Source organism: Tasmannia lanceolata, unplaced genomic scaffold (assembly GCF_043159265.1).
Source record: "Tasmannia lanceolata isolate RefF3 unplaced genomic scaffold, GAP_Taslan_0.1 ptg000002l, whole genome shotgun sequence".
Classification (NCBI taxonomy): Eukaryota; Viridiplantae; Streptophyta; class Magnoliopsida; order Canellales; family Winteraceae; genus Tasmannia; species Tasmannia lanceolata.
The window spans coordinates 40,941,764-40,963,277 of record NW_027518679.1 but is presented as its reverse complement, the minus strand read 5'-3'; the positions used below and the strand labels follow the sequence as shown (position 1 = coordinate 40,963,277).

General features: G+C 38.0%; 1 protein-coding gene across 4 annotated transcripts; it reads left to right on the top strand.

Moving 5' to 3' along the window:
• Positions 1 to 314: 314 nt before the first annotated feature.
• Positions 315 to 21,138, top strand: LOC143872749 (syntaxin-61-like). 4 transcript variants are annotated; one of them, XM_077376764.1, is made up of 9 exons: positions 315 to 456; positions 3,091 to 3,169; positions 5,205 to 5,279; positions 16,840 to 16,953; positions 17,677 to 17,790; positions 17,952 to 18,151; positions 18,650 to 18,740; positions 20,339 to 20,404; positions 20,894 to 21,138. In XM_077376764.1, exons 3-9 carry the CDS (start codon positions 5,226 to 5,228, stop codon positions 21,002 to 21,004), a joined length of 750 nt encoding a protein of 249 aa, XP_077232879.1. In that variant the 5' UTR covers positions 315 to 456; positions 3,091 to 3,169; positions 5,205 to 5,225; the 3' UTR covers positions 21,005 to 21,138. The 4 variants fall into 4 exon arrangements, with proteins under 4 accessions (XP_077232879.1, XP_077232878.1, XP_077232877.1 ...); XM_077376763.1 differs by having other exon boundaries at positions 5,196 to 5,279; XM_077376762.1 differs by lacking the exon at positions 315 to 456 and adding an exon at positions 2,430 to 2,582.
• Positions 21,139 to 21,514: the final 376 nt, after the last annotated feature.

Genomic DNA, 21,514 nt, shown 5'->3' with positions numbered 1-21,514 from the left:
CACATTCAATTAATTTTAGGATTCGTGATTTGTGGGCCATGGGTGATCTAAAGCAAGGCTTCTTAGATGGACGGTTCAGATCATTCAAAGGAGGACTCGGTGTGTCGTCCTTCTATTCGAACAATCTTTATTATCAATCTTTGGGTCGGCATGGGGGCATGATTGTGTAATCAAGACCGTTTATCTTCTTACAACCATAAAGCGATCTCTAATTGAGATTGGTCCTATGCTGAACAGAAATCCCATCCATCAGATTAAGACCAACAAAAATCAACGGCTTAGCTTTTTCATCGCAAAACATTAAACTTCAGTCTCAGTGGATCAGGGGGTTAGGATCGTCCGATCAATTATTAGGTTTTCCTCTCACAGACGTACCTCTCTCATCCCCTCTCCGGATCTGCAAAATAAAAACGGGTTTCTCATCTCCAACTCTGCAAATCCAAACCAAGTTACAAGGTCTGCACATCCCCCCCACATCTCCCTCTCACTGTTTTTATGGGGGCTCAGAGATGGGTCTCTGGCTATCTCTCTCCCTATTTTTGTTAAAACCCAGATCTCTCTCTCTCTCTCTCTCTCTCTCTCTCTCTCTCTCTCTCCCTCTCTCTTCCGTTAGAAAGTTTAGAGTTTTAAAAATACAACACCAAGTGCATATTAAACTTTGGTTTAAATGCGATTCTTGGTAAAAACAAAAAACCCATATTGTTTTGAAACTCATCTCTGTTTTTAATCGTTGTATCCTTATCTTATGTATTTGAAGACCTGTGTGCTAATTGTAATGTCTCCAATGACCTTTGAGGCCATGCATTGTAATGGAACCAGCTATTAAATTCCACCAATGGTCAGAAGTGTTTGCTTGATACTGCTCAGTGTATTAGATATTTGGAGGGTTTTTATACTACTAAGAATTTCATTTGAAGCAGCATGGTGTTGTTTCCGTTGGCTACCCATTTCTATACTACTGAGAGAGATGATTTCTGTCACATTCCTTCTCTGTTGGCTACCCATTTCTATACTACTGAGAGAGATGATTTCTGTCACATTCCTTCTCTGTTGGCTACCCATTTTTTATTGAGAGAGATAATATTTTTATCGCACACAGATGAAAATACTGTGCCATCATAATGATATATACACATTTTTTAGGAGAACTTTGGAATTACATAATCTAACTCAATAAGGTAAAATAAGTTGTTTTCGAAGATGGTCACTTGCAATTATAAAACCTACTATTTAGTTTTATAATTTATATTTGGTTGAATTGAAATAAGTTGTTTTTGAAGATTGTTCTTGGATCATTTTGTTGATTGAAATAATTATTGAAAATTTGATTCCATTCCGGCTTTGGTCTGGACGGTACCAAACGCTAGAATGGGAATCACGATTGATTCCCTTGATAAATTCCAACGATTACACAAACACTAGAATTGGAATCATTATCCGTTTACAGGAGGGAATTGGAATTGGATTGGAATCATTATCCTTTCAACTTTTTTAAAATGCCTTTTTTAGTCTATATTTGGTAGTCTTCCTTTTGGTTCTCCTATGGTAAAAAAGTCCCGACAATCACGCAGTCATAACCTACATATTGTGAAATATTCATCATTTAATGTGAAGGTTGCTTGTTCGTAGCTTTTTTCGAAGACAAAATAAATAAACCTAATTAGATGTTAGTAATGGATGTTTGGACTGATTTTGCTGCTGTATGAGATCGAACTATCAAATGGATAATTGATGCCCTATTTGTTTTAGGTCATGTTTCTTACGGTCCTAAGTGGGGGCTTGCCTGGGGTGTGGGACTAGGTGGGACCCAACAAGGTATGGGATAGTCTAACTTGTTCCATCAGGTCTAAAGCTTTTGGCGTATTGGTTAGTTACATAACATTTGGTATCAGAATAGCCACACACGTCCCATGTACGAGTCATGGAAGGGGCGACCCTGTGGAGGAAAAAAGCCTATCAAAGAAAAAGGTCAAATTGAAAGCCCTCAGAGAGAAATTATCATGGAGTAGGCCATCGTGGAAGGGGTGACCTGTGGAAAGGGCTGCCTGGAAAAAAGCTACAGTGAAGGCCATCACAAAGTAGGCCGCTGAGGTCGGTAGATACAGAAGCGTGGTGGAATGTTACTGTCCTAATTGCAGGTCTGTCTGGGTGTGGGACTACGTGAGACCAAGACTGGTATGGTACATGTTTAGAGGGTAGCCTAGTACGTTCCATTTATTAGGAAATTGCTGAAGTCACGAATCCTAATCTTAGGATTATTTCCATTAGGTTGTGTATGCTTGCTCTCTGTATTTTATTCATTAGGAAAAGAAGATTAGATTCTAGCTAAATAGGAAAACACATACGCGTCAAGGTTATAACTTGCTTTTTGCCATGATCCTAAAGATACGATCCAAGGTTGTATTCTTTGTATATGTACATGTCCTGTAAAACGTAAGTAAAGATAGAAAATATATATATATATATCTCGGATGAAAACCAAAACGGAAGGAAAAAAGGATTGAAAAAAAAAAACTCGGACGAAAATCTCTCTCTCTCTCTCTCTCTCTCAATTGGGCAAGGAACATTCGCACAGAACAGAGGTAAAAAAACCCTAACCCTTTTAATTTTTGTTAGATCTTGAATGATCGATCGGAACTGATATGTGATTAAATCACTTGTATACTGCCATGATAATAGATCTGCAGCCTTCAATTGTTAAATATTTTAAGGTTTTACTTCACTACTCTTCCTTTATTTCATCTCTCCACGGATCAAACCCTCTTTTTACGCCACAAATTTTGATCATTATTTGCAAATAATCTCATTTAGCTTATTTTCATTGGATTTGAATCTCTTCTTCCAACTCCAACTCCATCTACTGATCTTTATTTTTATTCTCCGCATCCTAGTTAGGGTTTTTTTTTTTTTTTTGAACTAATGACCTAGTTAGGGTTTGTTTCTGCTCCGTCTTTTGCCCAAATTCACTAATATCATGTAAATCTTGCAAATTATCACAAGTGTATTATTTTTGCCCTTTTTGTTTGTCAAAAGTTCATTGGAACCAAAGTAGATCTGATGTTTTTTCTGTTGCTTTTGTTGTTTTTTTAGAAGGTCAGCGTTCGATCTTCTTCATCAATAGCTTGGCCATTGGTATTTCCAGGCTCATTATTCAGGCGGCATTGTTTAGGTAATTTATGTAACATGTCATTTTTTACTTATTTTATTTTATTGTCTGTTCAAATTTGTGAGAAAATTGAAGAATCTCTATTAATGGTGATTGATTTACGAAGAAGTTAATGAGTGTGTATAAACACTCAAGGGATAAACATGGAAAGATCTAGAAAGATCTTATGATAAGAATGGAAATAACTAAATAAAGATTAACTTAATCTTGATTAGTATCCTAATCAATCTAGTTGCCTACTTTAGCCTATCTTCCTCGTCCAGCAACTAATCCAACGGTGAGATCTATACCTTAGAACCATAGATAAGGGACATGAAGGAAAGCTAGCAAGAGTTGATGGTGCTGAGAAATGTTTGAGTGAAAAAGGCTACCAACTCTAGCATGTTTCATAACCAACTTAGTAAATTCTATCAAAGGAAAAACACTCGGGAGAAAATTAGAAACATTTTCTTGTTTTATATCCTGACCGATGGAAACTAAGAGAAAAATATAAAAACTTTGTTGGTGAAAACACAAGAGAAACATTAAAAATCTTTGAAGAAATATTGAATAACCCTTAGAAAGACAACCCACAGATAGAGTCTTGCTTAGAAAACTTAAACCTACAAGTTAACGTGGTCTAAAATTCAGCGAGTCTAGGAATATTAAAGCCAAATTTCAAAACTTAAGGACTTGGTACAAGCTTTAGAACAAGACGCCAAAGAAATAGTCCAACTCCCTAAAGTCCCAAAAATACAAGTGAGAAGGTGAAGAGCAGGAAAACACTCGAGATCATCAGTCTATCCTTACTAGGGCCTCCTTGGCATCATTCTCGCCGCAAGGAGCTGCAAAGTCATATGATAATACAGCCCTCAATTTTTTTTTAAAAAAGTCCTCCCACAAGGCCAGCAATATGGACTTCAGAGCCCTCCCTAATGGATCAACTTTTTGCTTTCATCAAAGTTTAGCTTGATCCACCTATCGGAAGGGGCCCTCTAAATGTCTGTAGGGCATGTTGTGGCGGAGTATTCAATAGAATAGCAATCCATTCTTTGATAATATCCTGGAAAGTTGTGTTAGCAAAAGTGGGGAATTTAGATGCCTTCTCAAAAGTTCCAAAACAATCCAGTTGATAAAGCAACCAATCAAATTGCAGTTGTTGTGCTCTAAGAGGACAAGATGGCCAGTTGGAGTCATCTTTGTCAAATTATGTATATGGTGGTGATGCACTGAGATGTGTTAGTGCACTAAAAAATGTGTTTTCATCAGAATAAGTTAACAAAGATGCCCATAAATAGAGGGGTATTTGAAAAAACATGCAACAATAGTGTTTGCAAATAGTCTTATTTTAAAAGGTTATAGAAAGAGGCATTCATATAATTAATATGATAGTACTCAAATAATCATATTAACTTCAAAACCATGTGGATATAAGATTATATACAAATAGTTTTCTAGTGGTATGCAAAGAGACCCTAGAGGGGTTGCTCTGTTTATTCATAACACGGGGGTCCAGAAAATTGGCATATTACTTAAATATGTTTATACTACCAAACCAACAAACTTATGTGCAGTTTGAACACAGTTACTCATTTTAAAACCAATCATTTATCATATACCATATAATGTAATCAACAACATAAACAAACATCAGATTTTGCTGCAGTGGTAAGAGGCAAGACTATTGTTATTGTATTGCACATGTGTACCCATGAATCCACATAAATATAGAGGCAAAAAAGTGTTTCCTATAAAAACAAGAATCTTGTAAGCTGACCAGAGAATCAAGAATCAATATTTTGGGCTTCGGAAACATTTAGAAAGACGATCTTATAAAATCTAAAGAGTTTATTTCTTCGCTTGGAGTACTACATCTTGCTTTCTGTAATGGAACTCATTCCTTTTTCCCATTCAACTCCTTCTTTTCAATTGTCATGTCTAATTTTTTTGTTTGCTTGTAATATTCAGTATCAATTATCCATTTAATAAGGTTTCTAAATTAGTTTATCCATAATAGATCTCTTTCACTTAATACACTAAAACTTCTCAGTCTATATAGGAGGATGTAAGAGAGGACAAGATGTCTTCAGCTCAAGATCCATTTTACATTGTTAAAGAGGAAATTCAAGAATCTGTAAGTGCACTTTCTTTTCATTTTTCTACATTTCTTCTTGGGATCAAGTAATCCATACTTGATGTTAGTGAATTATTTTTCTAACCTGCAGGTTGAATCAAACGAGGAACATTGATCTTTATTTTTGTGTAATAAGTGTGCATTTGTTTCAAGGACTGTTAGTCATTAAGAGCACATTCAGGAACCTATAGATTGAATTCATTTTTTATCTGTATAAAAATTGTAAACTGGAAATGGGTTCATTAGCCATTTATTGTTATGTTAGAATCACATGCTAACAGTTTGCGGGTGTTCCATGATTGTTGTAAACGGGCTGCTACTGTTGCTCGAAAGCTACAGATCTTTTTCTCATTCTCTCCCCCTGCCCTCATTTTTTTTTCTTTTTCTTCTTGCTTTTCATTCTTCTTTTCCTTGTACTTGTAGGCTATTAATTTAGACCGTTAGAAAGATCAGACCATGTAGGAAAAGATATATTGCTCATGGCAGAAAATTTGACTACTTATTCCTTTCTATCCCGGCTAACAATTGGATCGGATTTTTGGCCGATTTTGTAAGTTGGAAAAGAGCATTGGAAAGTTCATAACTCGTTAATATTTAGATGATCACAGTCAGAAAGAAAGAAAAGATTGCATTGATACAATTATTTAATTCTGTTGAGTTTCTGTTACTTGATTTGTATATTGTGTGGTGCATGTATGGCATGATCGTGGCTGTTTCTCTGATGGGCCACCATGATACCTATGATGCTTACTGGTCTCATGCTGAATGGAGCTCCTTTTGTGATCGGGGCCCATGAATGCCAAGTCAGAAATTTTAGGTGGGAGTACATTGCGAAGAGATTATGTGGTGGGACTTTAAAGGAAAAAAGTGCCTACTAAATATATTGTTATGATTAAGGATATGTACGATGGAGCAGTAACTAGTGTCAGAACTACGGATGGCACGTCTAGTGAGTTTCCAATCATAATAGGACTGCACCAAGGATAAGCTCTAAGCCCTTATCTTTTTTACTCTAGTGATGGATGAACTTACGGAGGGTATCCAGGACAAGGTGCCGTGGTGTATGTTATTTGCAGATGACACAGTATTAATTGATGAAACCAAAGCAGGAGTTAATGCTAAGTTAGAGTTATGGAGAACTACTTTGGAATCAAAAGGTTTTAGACTGAGCAGGACTAAGACAAAGCATATGGAGTGCAACTTTGATAATGTAAGGAGGCGGGGCGACGATGTAGTAAATATGATTGGACAAGAGGTACTTAAGAGGGATGTCTTTCGCTATCTTGGTTCAATCCAACATAAGGAAGGAGAGATTGAAGAGCATGTTAACCATAGAATAAGAGTAGGTTGGTTGAAGTGAAAGCATGTTTCAGGAGTTCTGCTCGATCGTAAAAGCCCTACCAAGTTGAGGGGAAAGTTTAATAAGACAACTGTGAGGCCAGCCATGCCGTACAACTCAGAATGTTGGGCCACCCAGAAGCAGCATGTGCATAAGATGAGTATAGCGGAGATGCTAATGCTTAGATGGATGTGCGGCCACACAAGGTTAGATTGAATTAAAAATGAAGCCATTCGTAAAAAGGTGGGGGTGGCATCAATTGAGGAGAAGATGAGAGAGCATCGCTGAAGATGGTTTGGGCATATCCAACGTAGGCCTTTGGATGCTCCAGTGAGAAGAAGTGACTCGTGCCAAGTTGATGGAGTGAAAAGAGGTAGGGGCAGACTGAAAACAACTTGGGTAGAAACAATGAGGAAAGACTTGAGGGCTAGGAACATAGCAGAGAACATGACCTTGGATAGGATAGAATGGAAGAAAATGATCCATGTAGACGAGCCCAACTAGTGTCAGGATTAGACTTAGTTAATTTGAGCCGGGTAGATCCTTTCACATTCTTCGTGAAAATTTTCTAAAGGATTCATTAGCCGACCCCAACTAGTTTGGGACAAAGGCTTACTTGAGTTGAGTTGAGTTGAGTTGAGTACATTGCGAAGAGGAACGATATTGGCATAGTTGTCAAACTCGTTTGACTCGTACGAGTCGACTCGCGAGTCGAGTTGGATGTGTTTCGAGCCGACTCAGAAGGGTGTTGGAAACTCGTACGAGTTGTGTGGTGACTTGTACGAGTCGGATCGAGTTGACTCGAAATCTTAGTACTCGTAAGAGTCACAGGGTTTACATCATAGCTGTCTTCTTGTCTCTTCTTGGTTCTCTTCTCCTTTCTTGTTGTTAGTATTTACATGTTAAGTCATTTAAGAAAATGGACAATAAAAATAGTAAAGACATTTACATGGACAATAAAACTAGTAAAAACAGTAAAGACATTTACATGGACAATAAAAATAGTAAATACATTTACTTAAGATTTACATGTAAATAACTGAATACCCCCAATTTGAATCTATTAAAAATAGTTTCAAGACCAAAATCTAAAAGGATAAAAAGTCAACATTCTAGTTCTAGTACAAAATTCGAAAAAAACATATCGGTTCAAAATCTTAACTTCCAAACGATAGAAAAGAAAGAAGCATAATACTAAACATCTCAGTCGATAGGGAAGGTCTTAGAAACAGTGAGCAATGGCAAAGCTCTTGTTTTGATCACCACCTTATATCATGAATGCTTGTGAAAATTTTGGTGGCTGTGTACTGAAACCTCTTTCCTCATATTTCATATTTTATATTTTTGAATGGTCAAGTATCATTAATATCAAAAAGAGAATATACAAGACCAACCGAGAAGGTCAGCCCAAAGAGAAAAAACAAGAAATGAAAAATACAATGCTACGAGAACAAGAAAATCAAGGGGTAGGAAATCAAAAAGCTCGAGATCCTGCCTCACAACTCCATCCCTAGCTAGCCTACCCGCTTCTACATTAGCGGACCATTTCACATGCTGAAAGATCACTTCTGACCCTCCCATGTGATCTCTGATCTCATCCATCCATCGAGCAAATCTCCAAGGGTAATTTGCTACCCTTCAACCATCCAATGACTCAGTGAGCATGCTCCACTATTATCTTCGCTAAATCAACGGTATCAGCTAATCGAAAACCTTGAAGAGTGGCCCTCACTTCCGCCTCATTTGAATTTGCAGAACCTATCGAACCCGAAAAGCAAATACCGTGATCCCTGCCTCATCTCTAAGGAGACGTCCAATCCCTAACGGTCCGGGATTGCCAAAACTAGATCCGTCAAAATTAAACTTCAAAAACCAGACAATCGGAGGGGTCCATTGAGGTCCAACCTTCTCGACGTTATCGCCGCTATTACATACCTCCCTCCAACCGTACCATAAGTAATGCGCCGAGGTGAATTTAAATTTGGGGAGGGATTTAGCCCAAGAAATACTCAAAGCAATAGCCATGGTAAAGATATGTTCAGGGCTCTTGCTTACACCCTTGAAAACTCTTTCATTTCTTTCCTTCTAGAACGACCAAATAGTGGCCAACAAAGAGAGATTCCATAAAATCTTACCTCTCTTCCTCCAAGGGGAGAGCTCCCAAATATCACCATTTTTTCAGTTGCTTATGTTCAAATTTTCAATCTCATGAAATTAATGTTTTAAGAAACGACACTTACATTCTCAATTCTCAGAAAGACGGTAATAGTACTTCCCACCTATAAAATTTCAATTTTTACTATCACCATTTCTTCAGTTGCTTATGCTCAAATTTTTAATCTCGTGGAGTTAATGTTTGAAGAAACACCACTTACTTTCTCAGAAAGATAGTAAAAGCACTTCCTACCATAAAATTTCCAAAAGCTGTCGTAATGGAGTCTTTATCTAAATCTAACATAATGGTATTTTTTCAAAGATGTGCATGTAACTTTTCACTTCATTCCTGATGGAGGACCATCCACGATCTAAAAATCGTCGTGGTGACTGAGCTAGGGGTGTTCAATGGGTTATAACCGAAATAACCGAAAACGAACCGAATTTTAGGAAAATCGAACTGAAACCGAACCGAATTAAAAATTCGGTTATAACCGAATAGTGATGAAAAAAGACAAAAAAAATCTATTTGGACGGTTTGATCGGAGGGCTATGATCAATCTATCGAAACGGTTTTTTAGGCACAACCTATTGAAGTTGTGATCAATCAAATGGACGGTTTGGATCATCCTACGGAGTGCCCATACACCATTTTTGGAAAAAAAAATAATGTTAATTTTTGGTTAATTTCGGTTAACCGATTTTTTTCCCGAGAAAACCGAAACCGAACCGAATTAAAAACTGAAACCGAACCGAATTAGCAAAAAACCGAACCGAACCGACCGAATCAATTCGGTTCGGTTTTGTTATTCGGTTAAAACCGAATAATGAACACCCCTAGCCTGTGCTGTTTGCAACCATATGGGGCCCACATGGGCCACTTGCCCTTGAATAGATGCAAAGAACCTAACCACAAGAATTTGGGGGTGGGGGGGCACAACCGTCATTTTAAAAATTTGGGTTGGCCAAAATTTTGAAAATAAGGGTTACTTTGTAGTTGCCGAAATGTAGGGGGAGGGGGCACTTGATGAAATTGTTTCAGTATTATTTAGGGATTTTATTTGCGATGTTAAGACTCCTATTAGAGTTGTATATGTATTAGGAGGTTGAGGAGTCTTTAAATAAGAGTCCTAATATTTAGGGAGTTTAGTAGGATTAGGATAAGATTAGTTGGACATTTTTAGGATAGAGTTTAGGAAATTTATAAGGGGTAGGAGTTTAAGAGATGATTCTTTTAATTTGAAAGCATAGTTTTAAAACTCCCCTGCATCATCGTAGACCCCTCGAATCGACTCTCTTTTCCTTTGGTTGCGTTCCGCGTTTTGCTACCCCATTCTGCGTTTTTCCCTACAGAGTCAATAAAGACTTGACTCTCCCAAATTATGACCCGTCAACAGAGTAATTAGCCGCGTCAACTGCGTTCTTGGCCGTGTCCGCGCTAAGTTGACAAGTATTTTTCTTGGCCGTATTTTGACTCGCATCCGTGTTTTTAAACACTGTTTGAAAGACATAATTATTTTAAAAGTCTGCCATTAAAAAAAGAGATTTTTTTTTAATTATTTTTTTTTAATTTGAAAATTTTGACAAGAAGGAATAGCCCATCTTGTTCGACCACAAGAAGGAAAGTTGACTTTTTATGATATAGTTGGATTCTAAGTTATTGATTTCGTTTCGTCCAGAAAACTCGAGCGACCCCCCCACCCCCACCCCCAATATTCCGTTTCGTTTGTGGCTATGGTCTGTTTCGGCCAAAGCAGGGTGTTTTGTTATGTTTCAACTGAAACAAGGAAAAACGGGGTGTTTCGGCCGAAAACCCCATTTTATTTTTTTCTTCTCTTCTTCTTGCCTCTTCTTAGTTCTCTTCTTCTTTCCTCTTATTCTTATTTACATGTAAAGTCATTTAAGTTAATGTTCTTTTACTTCAGATTTACATGAAAATAAGGGAATTCCCCTTTTGGATTTACTTCAGATTTACATGAAAAAGTCTTCTTTCCAGTTCCAATACAAAATTCATCATTCTTCTGTCATTTCGGGCTGGGTCAAAATTCTTTACTTCCAAATGATGGGGTATTTTTCTAGTGTTAAAATTCATAAATTCTTTTTTTTTTATTACGTCCAAACATTATTAAATCCCAAAAGTCCAGTTAAAAAATCTCAGAATTTGGTCTCTACAATTTTTTTCATCTAGTCAGACACTGGTCAACGCAGGTATTGCAGCTTGATAGCTGATAATGATTTTCCTTAAATGTTGGAACTTTACAACATTCATGTTATGATGGATTGAGTTGCAAAGGATGACCCTTTTGTTCTGTTGAAGAGTGTAAGGTCATTTTGGTCATTACATGTATAAGTGAGGGTATTGTAGTCTTTGTACTATGTTGCCCTATTTTGGACTCTATATATACATCATTACATGGAAGAGCTCCTTAGTGGAGAAGCTCACCATCTTCTCCCTCACTCTTCTTCTTCTCCGTCTCTTCCTTATCCCCATTTCTAACATGGTATCAGAGCAAAGATCCTAAGGGAAAGAAAGAGGAAAGAAGAGTCCTTTCCACTCTATCTCTCCATCTCATTCTCATCAACATAGTATCCCGAAGACGCGACAAGACGAGACGCCCCCACCATCTGAAGACGCGACGAGATGAGACGAGACTCCCTCCTCATTTTTTGGGTTTCTCATCTCTAAATCCTAATTCCATCTTGTGAACCCCTAAACCCAAACCCCTTTACCATTTGTAAATCCACCATTTTTCCAAACAAAAAAAAACACAAAGTCCCCTCTTGTATATTCTTTTGTTCCCTTTTCTCCATCCATAAATCCCTTTCTTGTTCTTTCTTTTGTTCTAAATCCGTAAATCTTTTCTTTTCTACATCTTAATCCATTGTCGGTTTCTTTATAGTTTTCTAACCCTTTCTTTATGGTTTAAATCTTTTCATCTCTCCTTCTTTCGTGTTTTGAGTCTCATCCCCCCTTCTACTCTATCCCAATTCTTGTTCTATCCCTCTATATTCATTGTTTCTTATGGCTTTTGGGTAGATATCAAAGGTGCACACCAAGTGTTTGTTAAAATCTCCAAGAGGGATAATGTGTGTTTGAAGGTCGTCTTTTCGTTGCAAGTTGAAGGCCTTCGGCCTCAACTTAAGGGGGAGTGTTGAAGCCCTCATGTAGTTCCATGGACGGAGTGTGTTGTATCCTTGTTTTATTGTTGTCTTGTTCTTTCCATAGTCTATTATATCAAAGGTGCATACCAAGTGTTTGGCAAGATGTCTAAGAGAGGTGTCGTGCCTTGAAAGTCCTTTTTTTCTCGTTGCAAGTCGGCCTTCAACTTGAAGGGAGTGTTATCATGTAGTTGGTGTTATCTTGTCTTAGTGTTGTCTTGTTGTTGTCTTATTGTTGTCTTTGTTGGTAGTCTTTTGGTTGGTTGTTTGGTTGTTGGCAGAGAAGGGCTGGTTGGTTGGTTGTTGGGTGGTTGGTTGTGGTTAGTTGCTCAGTTGGTTGTTGGTGTGTGTTGAATGATGGAATGTTGGTTGGTTGTGTTTGTGGTTGGTTTGTCGGATGGATTGATCGTGGCTGAGATCATAGTGGTTGTTGTTTAGTTGTGGGTTTGTTGGTTGTGGTCAGTTTGTGATCATCGTTGATTGAGTTGGTTGGCTTGTTGTTGGTCATTGGTTAGTGTTTAGTTGGTGTTTGTTGGTTGTAATTGGTTGTTGGCTCTCGGTTGGTTCTTGGTTGGGTTGGTTGGTTGGTCTGTTGTTGGTTGTTGGTTGTTGGTGGACTCGCTTTGCGAGTCATGTTGTTGATGCTTCTACATAGTAAGTGTAGTTGCTTGGCATAATTTTATGCTTTTATTGTTGTTGGTGTTGTTGTTGTAGTGGTTTGCATTGCAATCCACGTTGTTGGTACTTCTACATAGTGAGTGTAGTTGCTAGGCGTAGTTTCGCGCCTTTGTTGTGGTTGTAGTGGTTTGTGTTGCAAACCACTTTGTTAGGGCTATATGCTCGGTCGTTAGCATTGCTTTCGGCCTTGTCGTTGTTAGGGCTGTATGCCTGATCGTTAGTGTTGCTTTCGGCCTTGTTGTTGTTTCTTCCAGGTGACGTGTTGTGTGGTCGTCGTTGGTTGGTTGTTGTTAGGGGTGAGCATTATTCGGTTAAAACCGAATTAACCGACCGAACCGAAATAGTTCGGTCATTTCGGTTCGGTCATCAGGTTAGTCAGTTCGGTTTCGATTTTCACATTTTATAAAATCTGGTTTTCGGTTTCGGTTTCGGTTTCGGTTTTCCCAATAATTATTTTGGTTTTACTGAAAACCGAAGTTCTATAGTCCTATTCCTTTCTAGGAAAGGTAAAGAGAGTACAGGAGGTTGTGCCAGGTGGGTTCACATCATGAAGACTCAGTGGAAGTAATACACTAGCCTCGTTTTTAACTCAAACAGCCCCTCTAATGTATTTAATATTATTATTTCTTTACACTAAAGGGGTTGTACCAACTACCAAGTAGAAAAAGGGGCGAACATATAATTTCCAGCTTTTAATGCATAGTTGAAAAATCATTGACTGGCAGCCTGTGATAGTCAAAAGTGCTGCAAGGAGTTACATCACATTAATGACTGATTAACTGTCCATTACTTTTCAATTTATGGAAAAATGATATCTCCACCCCTTTTGTTGGCAAAAAAACATGAAAATACTTAAAGGGAGTGGAAATATCACTTCCTTTGAGAATACCTAAACTTTTGTTGCAGGAGCTTTCATTAAAGTTTATTTTCTTTATTTACACTATACACAAATACACAAACATCTGGTTTGTTCTTGGGATTTTCTTCTTTACATGAGGAGAAGATATGGCCGAAATAGCACAAGTATTTGTATCCAATCTTCTTGATGCAGTGTTTGGCAAAGAATCGGCATTACAAGACATTAAATCCATATGGGGTTTTGAGGAGGAGGTCTTTAGGGTTTGAACAGTATAAAAAAAAGAGGGGGGGCGGGGGGGGGGGGGGGGGGAGGGGGAACTAGAAGGGGTTTACTCATGCTCTCTCTCACTCGATTTAGTTAAGAAGAAAGAGACGAAGAGGCTAGTCATCTCTCTCAGATCCTCCACCATCACTGTAAGTCTCTCTCTCTCTCACTCTCTCAATTTGGTCTTTTACCCGAACTAACCGAACAACCAAAATTTTTATTCGGTTTCTGTTCGTTTCAGTTTCAACTAAGTTCGGTTTCGGTTTCGGTTCCAATTTTGGATAACCGAAATAATTTCGGTTTCACGATTTTGGTTTTTTCGGTTCGGTTATAACCGAATACGGACCCCTAGTTGTTGTGGTGGGCAGATCTTTATATCGCCCTATTGGTTGGTTGGTGGTTCTTCTCATGGCGATGTGTTGTTCAGCTGATATCTACTCGTGATGCTTCGTCGTTGCTCATGTGCGCGCCTTTGGCGTGCTATTTTGTTGAAGGATTGTTGTTGTTTCCTGCCGAGGTGTCTTCATTGCTCATTGGGATTCGGATTTGTTCATCGTGCCTTGATTCAGGGGGAGGCCCTGTTGTGATCGCTCTCGCCATTGTGCTGAGGGGGAGCTGTTATCTTTGGTGGCCAATGAGCAGGCCAGTCAATTCAATGTGGTCGTTGCTATCCCTTTGTTTTTGTTATGTATTTCATTATGTATTCACCACACTAGCTTGAGGGGGAGGGTACCAAGCTGGCTGTGTATGAGCTTATTGTACCTTTTTTGTTGTATGGTCTTTGTAGCAAGCTGGAGTTTCATAGTATATACACTCCAGTTTGAGGGGGAGTGTTGAAGAGTGTAAGGTCATTTTGGTCATTACATGTATAAGTGAGGGTATTGTAGTCTTTTTACTATGTTGTCCTATTTTGGACTCTATATATACATCATTACATGGGAGAGCTCCTTAGTGGAGAATCTCACCATCTTCTCCCTCACTCTTCTTCTTCTCCGTCTCTTCCTTATCCCCATTTCTAACATGTTCCAATTTTTTGCAATTTTTTTTATTTTCATTCATATTTTTAACTATTAAAAGAAAAATATTTTCCAGTCGTCGTAGTGTCTTTTCCGAAACGAGCTGCCAAAATGCTAAAGCGTTCCGTTCTTCTGGCCAAAACGAAACGGAATTCATAAATAAGGTTGGATTAGTGAAATTTGGTGTTTATTTTCTTGGTTTCTTGAATGGTGTGATGCTTTCTTTGTGCAAGAGTGATTCTTGATTACATCTAGGTGGGAAACCTAGATTCTTGAGGGTGAGAAACCTTCCTTCAAGAGTGATTCTTGGATCATTTTGGTTTGACACTTGTGGTTTGATGTCACAACTCGAGGGTGCAAACCTTGGGGAATCTTAGTTCATCTATGTGTGACGCCTAAATGTGGTGTGAGGCCACAATTTTAGGGTGCGATGCCTTAGGGTAATCTTGAGTGATTCCAGGAAATTTATCTCTCATTTTTCTTGTTTATTTTCTTTTCCTCCCTTTTTTCCTTCATCCTTCGCTCCACCAGCTCCTTTTCCACATCCCCTTTTTCCTGATCTATCTCTTTACTCAACCTATAAACCACCTAATCATTTAAGAACCAATATATGTCAACCTTTGCCCACAGATATCGCTCTTTACCTTTTCTTTATCAAATCTATAGCCTTCTAGAACCTTTATTTAAACATTTTCAAGAAACCCACCGTACATTCAAGAACCTCTTTCTCTCCTCCCCTAGATTTGTCCTTTGACACACCCCGATGTCTCCTGCTTTTATTAGAATTTGGCATTTTACTGTTTCAATTGCTCATTCTTGTGTTGATCGACACCTCTATGATACCCTACATAAAGCAGTACTGCATGAATGACCTGAATTGTTTTGACTGTCCATTCAGAAAATCTTGGGACATGTGGCTTCCATTAGTCTGCCAAATATATGCATACATGAGTTTCCTTGCAACTTTTCAAGATGCATATTTGACGAAGACTGTAATTAGCGGTTGCTTTGGCTTGCAACTTTTCGTGATGCATATTTGACGAAGACAGTAATTGGCTTGCAGAAGTGTTAAAGTTTTTTACATTAAATAAAGGGGCCTGCTTCAGTCCTCCTTGGCAGGTCCTAATTGCTCCTTTAACCCTTCTCGTTGAATAATGCGTTTCTACCATTGGCAAAAAAAAGAGGGCGGGGGGAGGAGAGATGGCCCTATATCATGTTAGGCAGTTCTCATCTTTTGCCTAATGGGAATGACGGATGGCGTCCTCCTATGGAGGAGTCAATTTGCATTAAATAAATGCTAAATTCTTCAAAGATTTCTCAATTGAGGGTCAAACTCAAACTTCTGAGCTTGATGGTTATTATATTATTGTCATCCTTTTACCAAGCAGTTCTGCAGATCATGGTTGTGAATGGCTCTCCTTGCTCCCTGAAAATTGAACAAATTTTAGGTTGAAATACCAGCGTCGGACTAGTTGGTGGTTGGTTCCAAGCCTTTCCTTTTGTTAATCTAGCTCTCCACAAAAGCTATACAACAAGATTGGTGAAAGTGATCTTTATGCCTTTCATAAATGCCTTAATGTCAATTTCTGATACATTTTCTACTTCAATGGCCTGTTTTTAATAATTCTCTTAGTTAGGTTCTAACTCTCACGTTTCTTGGGATAATCTGACATTATTGAACATTGCCTGTTTTTTGTTAAAGGACGGACTCCTGGTTCAATTTCATTTAATTTTGCATTTTCCATTCGACAGTTATGCTTTATTTTGTCAGGATTGCTACTAGTATAGGGCTTTCATTAAGGCTTCGTTTCTTTCGACGTAAACATGGACTTAAAATTTGTTTTATGTTGTAAAAACGAACAGAAAACAAATTTTAGGTCGAAAGAAATGGAGCCTAAGCATTCTTCTCGGTAAAGGAAGAAGCATTACAGCTTACATAGTTGTGTTTCCCCCCGTGATTATGTGGCTGTGCTAGAAGCATGTTCCCATAAGTGCTAGAAATATGCAGTTATTGTCATATATTAATGGGTTAACGTTATGGTGTTCCTTCAAAAAAGAGACAAGTTAATTGTTTCATGTTTGCTTGGTCAGATTGATAAGCTACAAACTACTTTTCACCAATGGGAACAGACCCCTTCAAACACCGGAGAGCGAGTTCATCTCACAAAAGAGCTCATTGCTGGCTGTGAGAGCATTGAGTGGCAGGTACTATTAGTCAAAGTTGCAATAGTTTTCTTTTGGATCATGGCCAATCTGGTTCTTTGATTTTGGGAAGATTGCTGTCTCAGTTATCATCATCAAGTGCCATTTTGAATTTCAACCTTAAAGAAATTGAAAGTGATAGAAATTGGCCATAGTAATGGAAGAAGTGTTATTTTTTCTCTCTTTCAACCAGCCATGTAATAGTAAATTTCTTATTAACTCTCTTCTAATTTTTTCCCCATTGAAGGGCAAGTTCTTAGCAGCTTAGGTTATGGCAAGTTCTTAGCGGCTTAGGCGATAGGGGTGCAACTCTGGTCGGGTTGAGTCGGGTTGCGGCGAACCTGAACCCGACCCGAGTTCCAACCCGATGAGGTTTGACCCAACCCGAGGAACCCTTTTTTCCAACCCAAGCCCGACTCGACCCGAGTTTCAACCCGACCCAACCTGAGTTTTTAAGCTTACTAATAACTTAAGAACTAAAAAAAAATGATAAAAAAATGTCGGGTTTCACTCAGGCTGGGTTGCCTGAGCCCTCAAACCGACCCGACACTTTTTCAGGTTGAACCTGACTGGTTCAGGTCAACCCGACCCGAGTTGCACCCCTATTAGATGAAGTGGAGCTCTTTGGTCTTTTCCACATGTAGATCCATGAGACCTTGTATTTGCGTCTTCTTCTTATGTCATTCCCTACATGCTGCTGCTGAATAGTTTCTTCTTGATAGGAAGGTAGATGAATTGGATAAGGCGATTGGAGTAGCATCGAGAGATCCATCCTGGTATGGCATTGATGAAGTTGAGCTTGAAAAACGAAGGAGATGGACCAGCACCGCTCGTAATCAGGTTTTATCCATATTAAAGTTTTTAAATTTGGACTTCGTGATTGATTTGTGCATTTTTTTCGGAAGCATTAGTAGTCTAAGTTAGAAACTTCTTAATCACTTTTGAATTTCGTATTTGAAGCTTAATGTTTGTAAATTCAGCAGTAAAATTTTGAATTATAGGTTGGCACTGTGAGGAAAGCTGTAGAAGCTGGAAAAGAGCAGACCAATCTGGTGGGCGCCAATCTGAATGGAATGCGCAAAGAGCTGATGAGGGTTCCCATTGATAGTTCTTATCTGGCAGGCAAATCCACTCAATATGTTGCCCATGACAATGATGACTTCATTTCATCAGAATCAGATAGGCAGATGCTCCTTATAAAGTAGTATTTTCTTTCCCCCTTTTGTGTTTTCTACTCTTTTTATATTGAGTCTTCGTTAGAGTGTGATTTGAGGGATAAAAAAAGGCTGTATCATTCACAAACCAGCTCTGGTCATTACGAATGATCATTTATCAGATAATAATTCAAGGATTTTAGCATTTTACTACATTTATGTTTTGACTAATTAAGGAAAAACTTCATTAACTTTACTTTTTGTCCAAAAAAAAAAATTTATGGAAAATCCATGATATTGGTTTAACTTTGTTGCACTTTACGAAAGTTCAATTTTAGAGAGAAATGGTTGGGAGAACTCCCGTGTGTATTTTGGTGCATCAAAAACATTTTTGTGTATAAACTGCCTTTCTTCATAAGATATCATATGATCTGCTGCTCATATTGGCAGTGGAATTTGACATCAACTTAGTGTCTAGCGCATTTAATCTCGATATACCTTTCTTTCTACTGATTTTGCCAATGGCTACCAATTGATTTATTCAGGCAACAAGATGAAGAGCTTGACGAGCTCAGTGCAAGTGTGGAGAGAATTGGAGATGTTGGGCTTACCATACATGAAGAACTCCTTGGACAGGTAATGCCTTGTGGTCTCTTAGTTATTGAGAGTAGGGCTATACCATGTTTTTTTCCTAAAATGATCAAAGTACTCATGAGTGGTTTTTGAGGTTGCAATATAAGAGGTTTTGTTTAGTGAGTATATCACCTTAGCTCTTAAGTTAGGACCCCCAAGTTTTCTCAAAAATGAACCAAGTGCCTTGAGTTTCCTGTGAAATTGCAAAGTCAAGAGGAAAACATTTAGGATGCGTCCTTTGACTTTACATAAGAGTGTTTTCTAGTTTTTTAGCCTAAAAAAAATGAGATCACGTTCCTTAACGATTTAACGACTTGTCTAAGGATTCATCATGATTTTTAGGCTTTATTTTCTGGAGCTAAAGTTTCTCTCAAAGGAATTCAATTCAAAAATAAGTATCCCATGATCTCCCTCTCTCTCCACTCTCCTACTTTTTTGCATCTCTCCCTATACAAGGAAACCCATTTGCACCTCACCTTCCACAAAATCGAGAACCCCACTGTCCTAATTTTTCGCCCGTCTCATTTTCTAGCTCACCTCCCGCACAAAATGAAGAATCCTGGGATTTCTGAATTTTTAGGACAGTTAAAAAACACAATTCTGATTCCAAAGTACCCCATAGGATAAAAATTTATTCTAATTTTTAAAATAAAAATTACAAGAATGGTTAAGCAAGGCACCCTTACTGTACCTGGGCAATAGATCGATTGCCAGAGGTGTACAGTTTTCCTCAGATCTTGATATGTATTATATTAAGTGTCCGCTCTTTGCATCATGCATTTGTATTTTGATTTGGATTTGAGTTTTGGATACAAAACACATCAATCATCTTCATGATCATGTTTTGAGAGAGAGAGAGAGAGAGAGAGAGAGAGAGAGAGAGAGAGAGAGGTCTCGCTGCTGCCGGAGCAACATCGAGGAGCAGCGATGGCGAAGGAAGTTGCCACAAATATTGAATTCCTAATAATGTCTCGCAGAACAGATTTGAAAATCGGAATTTTTTGCACTGTTGTAGCTGATTTGGAAATCTAAGGATCTGATCCAGTTCAAAATGTCACCTAAATCCAAATCTAAATCTTGTTGGTATCCAAACGTGGCCTTATAGTACAAAGAAATCATAGGGAGCACATAGTTTTCTCGGTCTTGGATTCTTTGGTGCAAGAATTTAAATTTATTACGATTAAAACTAATAAGGCCTCCTGGCACTCCTTTTGTAGCATAAAACAAGAAAAATAAAAGGAGCACTCTACTATTGTTTTAGAAAAAATGTGCGCTAAATTCATTAATTTGCTGCAGAATCGGCCTCATAACTATCGTCATTCAGAGGGATTCCAAAACAATTCATGGCTGGTCCCATTGTGTTAATGAAAACACATACATAGTTCCCTCTTTTAAATGATGTTAGCATCTGCCATGCTAAAGATAGGACTTTTATGGCATTTTCTAATAGTAACATGGCCTTGTTTTGTGAAATTGAATAGTTGGATTCTTGCAGCTTTCTTAAGATGGGTAGTGGCAGCAGTTTTTAAGTTGGGGATATTGATGACGGTGCCTGTAATTTGCAGTCAATTACTGATAACTACCATGTTTTGGTGTTGCAGGAGAAAATCTTGGATGAATTGGGCTTGGAGATGGACAGCACTTCTAATCGGCTCGATTTTGTTCAGGTTGCTTTCCGCCCATTTTCAATAGATTCAACTCATTTTTTAATAAGGATCTCTTCTAATCTGCTCGTCTGCCTGTTCTTGTCTTTATTTTCAATTCATTTAACTTATTAAAAAAAGTTGAAACTGACCAACTTATTTCTCCCCTGAGTAGCCGAAATGAAAAAAGTACTTTCAAACTGCAACTTTGTTGAGTGGCAAATGTGAAGAGAAGAAAAACAAAACCATTTTTCAAGTTATCAAACTTCAGACTTCCTATTCTATCTGAAAGCTTTTTCTGAAAGATGATATGAATTTGAATTTAGGAAGATTGAGAGTGTGAGCATTACAAGGCTAAAGCAGTTTTAAATTTTGGACTTTGTTTTGTTATGACATGTCAGATCAAAGTAATATATGCCAAATTTTTCTTAAAGAAACTCAATCAAAGACATCTAACATTTGCTTCTAACCTTAATCGGCTGATAATTTTCTTTACTTTATTTCTTACTGCAGAAAAAGGTGGCTCTGGTCATGAAGAAGGCGGGTGCAAAGGGTCAGCTTATGATGATAGTAGGTTTGGTAATCCTATTTATTGTCCTGTTTGTTTTAGTGTTCTTCACTTAGGACATGGAAACAAATTACATTTGTGTTTAGATCTATGAGTGAGAGCTTGGTACATTGAAAGGGGTGGCTTTACCATTTTCTGATGAATTTGGAAAAGAAATATAAATCATTATGTTGCAAGTTTTTTGAATAAATCCTACATAGTTTCCCAAGTTTTCATGAGTATTTTTCAACTAGTGGGGATGACTTTACATGCCTCATCCGGTGGGGTAAGGTGCAATCCCTTTGTAGAAAGAGATAAGAAAGGGATCTTCAAATCCCAAAACATACACTTGAATTCCATCCCTTCACTATTTCAAACTCAACGGGCCCATTTGGATGCTGTGAATTTGGCCCATCAGATCTGGATTTGGAGATCTAAATTCAAATATGGCTCTTTGGCTCCACTCTTTTTTGCAAATTAACGAAATGAGAAGAGATGACTTACTATATTTATGTAGGGATATATTTTATGGTTATAAGCTTATGAGATAGTACATGGCCAAATCAATATTCTCCGAATAATTGGAA